The sequence below is a fragment of the Vanellus vanellus genome, assembly GCF_965231255.1.
Source record: "Vanellus vanellus genome assembly, chromosome: 7".
NCBI lineage: Eukaryota > Metazoa > Chordata > Aves > Charadriiformes > Charadriidae > Vanellus > Vanellus vanellus.
Window position 1 is genome coordinate 17971695 of NC_138912.1, and position 9632 is coordinate 17981326.

The 9632-nt window shown below is 37.3% G+C and overlaps 1 protein-coding gene across 1 annotated transcript; it reads right to left on the bottom strand.

The window, feature by feature from the left end:
• Window positions 1–1155: 1155 nt before the first annotated feature.
• ZNF518A (zinc finger protein 518A) lies at window positions 1156–6772 on the bottom strand (the record flags this gene model as incomplete). The annotated part of the gene is made up of 1 exon (XM_082486707.1): window positions 1156–6772. One exon carries the CDS (start codon window positions 6770–6772, stop codon window positions 2129–2131), a length of 4644 nt encoding a protein of 1547 aa, XP_082342833.1. The 3' UTR covers window positions 1156–2128.
• Window positions 6773–9632: the final 2860 nt, after the last annotated feature.

The following is a 9632-nucleotide window of genomic DNA, read 5'->3' on the forward strand; positions in this document are numbered from 1 at the left end:
TGCTGAGGGTGGATTTCATCCCACTGTCCATGTTGCCAACAAACATGTTAGACAGCACCATTCCCAATACCAACCCCTGAGAAACACCACTCATCACTGGTCTACTCTTTCTAGCACTACAGTAGTCCATCTTCAAAATTCCTAGCCAAATTCATGTCAGAGCTCAAGTCCATTGCACAGCACAAAATGATCTGATTTTGATACAGAACACACACCAACTGTGTATTAATTCATCCAAACTATGCTGCCTCGACCGTCTCAGGTACTTCAGTTGACCCCCATACATAACTCACTAGCTACAAGGCTAGTGTCCCATCTTCCTGCCAACAGACACCTAAGAGAAAAATCGCATCTAGCTACTGAAGTAATTTTTTTTAAATTATTTTCTTTATAACACTTTTTAAAAGATAACATAAGTTGAATTCTGTTACCGGAATCCCTGTGACATCCATACGACTTCTAATTGTTTCACTGGTAGCAAGTCAGTCTTCACTTTCACCTTATGGAAATAGTCACAGAGACCACCCCTGGGCTTGCATACAGTCTAAAACCTCAGAGATTCAAATACCTCAGTCCTCTCGAAGTCCAGTATTCAATTTTGACAGGTTTTCCACCAATACTTTGGGAAGCTGACTTACACACCTAAGATGTGGTCTTCCAGTACTTTGGCAAAACGTGCCATATGGTAAGGGCACTCCCACTGAAGACTGGATCTAGCCTCCAGGTTCATTAAGAATCTGGAAGACCAAGCCTCTAAGCATAATAATTACTGTGGATAATAAGGACCTTCATTTGTATACTCTCAGTCACTATGGATAAGATAAGGGTTTTTGTTTACATACCTTCACATAAACATTAAGAAATGTAAAGCATATTCTCCCTTCATCATTAGCCCTAAAAATGTAAGTAGAAAGCAAGCAAACTCCTAGGAAGATCACCCTGCTGGCTCGTAAAATGAGGGAGGAATAACTTAAGCATTGGTTTTGACAAACCCCTGGTACCCTAAAAGGCAGTTCATCTGAATAAGCAATAGTAGAAAATACTATTTATTGATTATGTGGACAGATTACATCCCCCTGGAATAAAACTACAATGCAGTTACAGGCCTGAAATGGTGCTTTGCACTTCACCGTATCCTGGCCTTACTATAGGGTTTGTGGCAGACATAGTATAAAACAAAATAGAAATATTTTCCATAAATGCTCACAGTCATATTCTGTAAACACAAGTTATAGCAAATTTAATAGTGACAGAGTCAATACAGATTAGGAATGTTCACCATTCTTAAACACCGTACACATTATGAATATATATACTGTATATTTTCCACTGATTCCATTCTCAGACTCACCGTATTAACACAATCGTAACATGTTTTATTAATTTATATGAAAAATACTTCACTAAGAAAGTAGACAAACTGCACAGAAATAGTACAAGTGTCATGTGCATAGCAATATAGCTTAAAGCATTCACATATGGCTTTGTTTAAATGAAACTATTGGGGAAATGGCCCTATATGGACCTATGGTTACACAGCTGACATAATGTAAACTGCTTCACATCTTTTAGGCACTTGCTAACAATAGTGTTCAATCCCTGAAAAACAAAATCAAGAGCTAACAAGTGAAAGTAACAAAAATCCCAGGATAACAGCTGTGTGTAGTTGAAAAAATTTTAAAAATTTGTTTTAGTAGTGCATGCACAGAACTGAAAAATAGGGGGGGAGGTAATTTCTGTGCAAGAATTATACCAAATAACTGAAAAGTATAAAAATATTTACATGTTTAGTTTTTTTTTTTAAATATGTACAGAACAAAAGCCCTGAAGACTCATTCTATAGAATAAAAATATAGGACATGATAGTAGTAACAAAAAATAATATATATTTTTATGGAATTGTATTTGCAGTTAGTTACAAGGTATCTAAACCACAAAGCTCCTCGATCTATCTCAAAGCTTGATGGCAATAGAGAATCTGCTCTTCCTTCCAAGCACTTTGCATCATTTTTAAACACTTAGTTACAATACTGAAATACAAAACAAAACGACTTGTGTATCCTAACTCAATTGATTCTCTTCTTAAAAAACTGTTTTATATGATATTTATCTTCTTTACTGGTCATCATTACATTAATGAATTCCAATCTCGAGTAGCCTCCATCAGATGCCTCTGTCCATGTCCTACCCAATTATCCTGATTGTCAAATATTCTACCACAAAACCAGCAGCTAAACTTAGCTTTCAAGGTATTATCAGAGGTAGTTTTCACAATCTGATAATTGTTTTTGCTAGTCTTTTTCAGTGTCAATTTTAAGACAAATCTTTCTTTTACAGGGCTAATAGGTTTTATTGTCCTGTGCCTCTTTTGAGAAAGATCATCAGTAGTTACATCCAAAGGATTGCAAAAGGCTGGCTGCAAAAGCGCTTCAATAGTTCTTTTTGACAATGAAACCTTAAGAACATGTCCCTTAAACTTAGCAATGGTTTTCATTACATTTACAACTTCTGGAACATCTGCGTCAGGATGGTTAAGTACAACAACTGGCTGATTCCTCCGAGGGCATTTTACAAGCTGTTTAGAATTAAAAGGAAGTAATTTCAAAGTCCTCACAGTTTCTTTCGATGCCCTTGGCTTGTAAGGGCCACCTGGTTCACTAACAACTTCAGCTCGATTCTTTTCCTTACACTTTCTGTGCAACATTACTTTCTTTCTTGGAGGTTCTGGGCAATTATCCTTGCTTTTCCGTTTGAAATTCTTGTTTCTTTGCACACCCGCAGTTTCTGAACTTTTAGACCCAGTTTGTTTTAAACGAGGTTTCACTTTTGCAGTTCTGTTCCGGGTGCTCCATGTGGACTTCTGACTACCAAAGTTATTCCTGTTGTTAGCAGTTATTACTTGTGTCCTCTCAAGAGAACCTTTTTGCAACTGTGCCCCTGCAGACTTAGTAGAATAAACAGGTTCTACAGGAGGAACACAACATGCTGGATTAGAGCTTGCCAAAGAGGCATTTGCTGGCATTAACCTACCTGGTAAGATTAAGGCATCATTAGAAGTAAGATTAGTTTGTTTCTGTGCTAGTGCAGGAGTAAGGGACTGCAAGTTATCCAACTGTAGTGAGGGCACTGAGTTGCTTACTGACTGAGTGGTATCAGCCAGTGTATCTGAAGTCTTAATTTTCAGCAAAAGCTTTTGTTGCATGGCTCCAGTTTTCTTTGGTTGACAACTCTGATAACGAGCATTATTCTGAAAAACACTATGTTTATGAACTACAGGCTTGTTTGGTGTCGTACATTTCAGAAAAACTGCCTGCTGTCCATCAGGCAAAAGTGCATAAACATGTTGTTTCTGTTTAATATCCTGTTGGTTTACTGACTCCAAGGAACCAAAGACAGCATCCTGATGCTCTGGTAACACCTTCACAGAAGACATTCCTTTCACAGATGACTCCGATGAGTTTGTAATTACAAGAGATCCTTTGAATGGCATGCGACTCAATGAGTCATTTGCTGTACTACATGCTCTCCTATTACAGGAACTTCTTACACTTGTGAAACTGTCATTTTTCCCCTCCACTTTTGAAGCTGGTATGGTTAGTTTACCACATTCCCTGGATGCAACTCTCCCTAAAACCTGAGAACTCTCACTAGGGCTGTTTGCAACTGTTCCAATTGCCCCACTAAAAGTCAAAATCATTCCAGGGCCTTTATTTAAAACAAAAGATGTAGGTACACCTTTAGTTACATGCCCATCTGACGAACTGGTTGACGGAAGAGATTTTCCTGAAACCACCTGTAGTCCGGGCTGGTTAGCAAGGTGCAAAGGAACAAAAAATCCTGATGGAGGGGATGGAACTAAAAGGGGTTTCTTCTGTTCCTGAAGAACTGGCGAAAAGCTGCTAGGATTTTGCATTGTAGACAGTATTTTATCTTTTACTAACTGCTGTGTTATGATTGCATCTGTATGAGCTTTTAGCAACATACCAACACCTGGAGTTCTGGATAATTTATCCATTCCCTGTGAATCAAATGATGTTCTGGGTGTCTGTCTGTCTCTCCCACAATGCGTACCTTCATTTGTGCTACATCTTGTGTTCAAGTCTCTCTTGTATAAATGAAAGTCTACATTAGTAGGAGGCCTCTGAAAACTACATGCAGTTGCCGAACTTTTTAAATGTTTAAAGGCTTTATTCCCTGTCTCGTGACCAGAAAGCAGTTTGTCAGAATGAAGTTTTACGCAGTTATTTGACTTGCTGTGGGATTCTTGCTGAGTAGTTGCTTTCACTTTTAACACATCTTGCAGTAACTGGTTTATTTCAGGAGATAAATAATTAGCTGCCTGTTCACTCTGCAATGAGAAAACAGATGTGATTTTAGGCATTAAGACTGAGTTAACACAATCAGATGCATTTTCTTGGAATTTCTCAGCTACGTTCTCAAAGCCTTGATGTATGTTAGTGTCCAAATACTGCTGGCCGTTATGCTGGTCCTCCATAAAACACTCACTGTCAACAACACATTTAGATTGGCTTTTAGAAGACACAGAGTTATTCCTAGTGTTTCTGTGTCCATAAGTTTTATTAATATTTAATTGGGCTGATAGAACTTTCTCTGGTTTTAAGCCTTTCGTCAACTCTGAATATGAAGATGCAGATTCACTTCTACTGTTTTGAAAAGAAACTGTTTTGCTAGATATAAATTCTTTGTATCTGTCATCTGTTGACGTCCAAATGCTACATGGATTATCCGAAGTGTCCATTTTGGAATAGTTGTGAAAAGACAGCAACCCTTCATTAGAAGAATCCACTGACGTTGAGTAATAGGGATTATTAGTTCCATTACTGTTATTTAGGCCACCATTTTGTATTTTCAGTTCAGGAAAGAAGGGCATTTTCATAGGGTCATAATGAAGTGTATTTGTAATAGTGGGTGGTAATACCTGAGGATGACTTGGAGGACTATAGCTTCCCCATGAGAGATTACTTCTAGTTCCAACTTTTGTCACCTCATCACATGGAGGTACAGTTGAGCCCAACTTCATTGGCAAATAATTCGAACTTTTTCCTACAGCTACATTAGAAGGTGCTACAGTTTGAGAAACACTCCTACCATACAATAAGGAGTTATTCCGGTTTTCCACTTTTGTTTTCCCTGAATGAGGAGCAGAACGAGAAAATGGCGGGCAGGTGAGTGGGTGAACAGAATTGTTCCTTAAGGTTGACTGATCAGTTACATGTGGTATAGCACCTGAAGACAAGCCACAGGGATCAGCAGTCTGCAGCAAAGGAGGTGTAGAACCATCATGAATAGGATCAGCTTTCTGACCCAATAAATGTAAGTTTTGCTTACTTGTTGGTAATAATTTTATAACAATATGTTGTTTTCCATCTACCATTTTAAATCCCATAAATTTAGCACTGTAATTTGCTGGAACAGATATTTTGTTGTTTTTGACCATCAACACTGTTGGCCCATGAACAGCATTTTTCAATAATCCCAGGCTGTAACTTGTTCCATCATCTGCTTTACTGTATTGTGCAGTAGTAGCAGACAGCATTTCACCTGTGAAATTATGCTTTTCTGTATATACAATTTGATCTTTTTCTTCATTTGTTTCCACATCTCTCATACACTGGTTCAGCTCCTCAGATTTTGTCTGAATTTTATTCACGCTTCTCAACACTTGTGCATTTTCTCCAGTTTTGTCGCTTCCGCTGCTTACTTTTTTCCGTCTCCACAGTGCTTTTTTCGATGCTCCCATTTTATACCTTTTTAACACAAGCTTCAGTGCTGCTGGCGTCTTCACTATTCTTTTTTCACATTTCTCCATTTCCAGTTTTTCTTTTGCATATAAGTGGTCTCGATGCAAAGCTATGAAGTGGTTTATAAGATAATCTTTCCGTGATGTTCTGTAACTGCAAAATTGACAACCAAAAGGAAACATACTGGTATGAACAAGAAGATGTTTCTGGAACTCCTCTTTTGTAAAGCTTACGTGATGGCATTTTACACATTTATATGGAATTTCATTATGTCTGTGAATGTGCTGAACAAACGTGCCCACATCTTGGGTAGAAAACCCACATTTTTCACATTGAAAGTGACCATTTACACAATGCTTTGATGTGAAGTGTTTTGTCAAATCCAACAAAGTGTACACATGCTCATCATTACAGAGCTCACATTTTACTAAAGTGCTACGATGGGTGCGTCTATGCTGTTTAAATGACTGAAAGTCATTAGCTGAGAAGTTACACATCTCACAAGGATACAAAGGCAACTCGCCACAATGTAACAGCTGAAAGTGTTTCTGTAGATCATTTGGGCTGTATCTAACATTGTCCTTGCACTTCGGACAAGTGAAATTCAGTATCTTTGCTGTAGTTTTCAACGCTTCTTCAAATTGCACTTCAGGTTTATTTTGCAAGTGGCTTCCCTCTGAACAATTGGGATTGCTTCCGTTTATTTTCTCTAGACTTAAGGACTTCCTTGCAGTTTGCTGTTTACACTGAAAGAGTTTTCTAAATCTATCAACTTCATGTTTCATTAATACTTCATTTGGAATGTTCACCTTGGGTAAGTCAATTTTCACATTTTTTAGTTCGTAAGAGAGACTGAAATCTAAAATGGCTGGTTGAGTCATCGTACTTAAAGGATCATTCACCAGTGTTTTTTCCAAAGAAGCATCTGTAGAAAAATTCTTCGCAGCATTGTGTTTTAACAAAGTAATTTGCTTTTTATCAGGAAAAAACTGTTCCTTTTCAGATGGCATGATTTTAGGTTTTCCTTTTCTTTAAGCGAATTATTGATACTAGTCTTAGTTCCTGCAGCAAACAAGACTGCTGCGCCAAGTTATTCTCAAGGTTCTAGAACTTCCCCATTTTATTCTCCTGAAATCAGAAAACAAACAAAAGAAATATTACATTTAAAAATAATGCAATTAGAACGCTCATTACAATTCATTAACAAATACACACCAGTCTTGGAAGCTGTTGATTTTTAGAGTAGCATTTGGGGGGGGAGGGGCGGGGGGGAAGAGATTACACTGTAACCTTTTTTTGTTTGTTTGTGTTTGGGGGTTTTGTTTGCTGTTGAGAGCAGGGGGGCGTTTCCACAACATATACATAAATCTTGAAAAATAAGCTTTAAAGGACAACATCTACTGAAAGATGAAAACATTGAAATTCCATACCATCAAATTTTGAGTTTCTCCTACCATCCCAAGAGCTGCTTTTTTAAAATTAAGCCAATATTACTTATTCGGGACTTCAAGTGAATATAAACACAGTACCTCCTCTGTGACATAGATCACTAACTGAACCTAGCTGAAGTACTAAAAACAAGCTAAATTCAGCAGGCGTTGATATTTTTATTACTCAAGTCTGTTACTCTATAAGTAGCTAACTATTGTGCTTAAACAGAAAATAAAATAAAAAATAAAAATTTTAAGATAAAAGATCTACTTCACTAATGGAGACATTACCTTTACCAACACCAAGAAACCCACCATGCTCATCTACAGAGAATTTTTGCATGCCTACCTTCAGTATCACACAAGTCTGAAGTAGTCAACAAATAAAAGTTAACTTTGGTTTCTCACCTTATGTTACTGGGTATAAGTTAATCTTTTCAGAACAAAAGCATGACTGACAACAGTACTCCTCTACAGATTAAGAGGCTCAAATAGCTATGATCAGCACCATTGTCTCGCTAGACTTAATGTCAGTGTTTCTGTAACAGGCTACACTGAAAATTTATAGCAGCTCAAGTCTACGCTCAAACGATACTCCCACGTGTCAACATAAAAGCAGCAGAAATGGAATAGCAGTGAAAATCATTTGGATTTTGAAAAGTGAAACTGAAAATTAACAAGAACTGTTTCTTCACTAGTATATAACAACAGTTTTTACTAAAAACGTTTTCCATAGCAGAAGGCATAGCATCACTTTCTTTACTAGCAAAAATCAACAAAGTGTTGGCTGAAATCTGATCAGCAGCTCTCTCTCCACTATTCCCCCACCCACCCTCAAGCAACAGAGACTTGGAACTCATTAGATCATCCTATTTATTCACATTCAAACTGAAAGAATGATCACATCCTCTCCCTCATTGTGATGAAGTCCAAGAGCTGCTTCTAGAGCTCCAGGCCATCATAAGCATCACCACTAAAGGTCTTCCAAATATTTTCCCATAGTCCTGTGAGTAGGAAGTATCTACCATCAAACATGTAAATACCTGACAGAGAAAATGGAGACTGCAGAATTTCCAAGGCCACATTCATGCATCATGTAGCAAGAAAAGCAAAACACTTTTTTTTTTTTCCTAAGCATATGCTTTATTGCACTCCTTCGGAAAAAATATGAGCATTTCTGCACAATTCTTGAAAATAATAAGCAAAATAGACTTTGCCATTTTATACAGACTCCAGTATTAAATAATTATGTTCTTCAGCTATGAGACCAGCAAGATTTCAACTATACATTTGACATTCAAAAAACAAACAAACAAAGAAAACCACCACAAACACCAGACACATACACACACACACCCTCCTTGGGAGTCTTCCCCACTTTAGGCACAGGATACTGACTGTTGGGTTTTTTTTTTTTTAAACTCAATGATACATTTCCCATCTTCCACACAGGAGGTTAATACATAGGATATTACTCTATTTTGAGCCTTCAGAAGAGAAAAACTCATTTACATTACACTCCATTTTCACCAAGACAGTACTGTACTGCAATGCTTTCTCTTGTCAATGGTAAATCCTTTATTTGAACAGGAGCAAGCTGAATTCCCACACAAAGAATAAATAACTAAAAATTACTTGGACTTGGTTGCTGGAGATCTTTTTTCATACACAGATGCAACACATGAAGATTACAGGTTGCATGATGCAATACATCCTGATGGCAGCTGCCTATCATTCAGATTAAAATGTTATACTGTCAAATACTGAAACCTGGAATGTGTGCAATTAACGCTATAAAAATCAGAAGTGGATGCAATATGCTGCAGAGAACAAACCTCAGGCTTTTAACATGGGGCCAATGTGGTCCTCAATTGGGCAACATTTCACTGACTGGATAAAACATTTACATTTGGCAAAGAGTCCCAGTTGGGTATATTCAAACTTGATTTGAGATCTCCTTTAGCTAATTAACCACACAAATTACAATTTAACTTAGTTATTAGTGGGTAACATGCAATTATCAACAGGCACCGGCAGCACGATAAATAAAAATATTTACTAGAAACAACCAACTAGTAAAAAAAAATAATCACAGGGATCTTTAAGTGTATATTACCAAAGAGGAAGTCAGACTTACACATTAAGAAAAGACTTGACTTCAATCCTTCAACAGCCTCTTTAACATTTATCCATACACACAGAAGAGGTAAATATGTAAGACTCAGGAAAGGCCACAGTCAGGAGGAATAGTGAAAAAAGGTCTGGAAAAAAAAGGAAAGATATTTTAAGAGGTGTAAATACAAGCATAACTGAAAGAATAAGCTGAAAAGCACAAATCCTTCACAATTTTGTGTTACGTGCATTTTTAATACACTGAAGACAGAAACACTGTAAATATGGACCATGTTCTCTCCCAAAGAGCACCATCAAATACAAGACA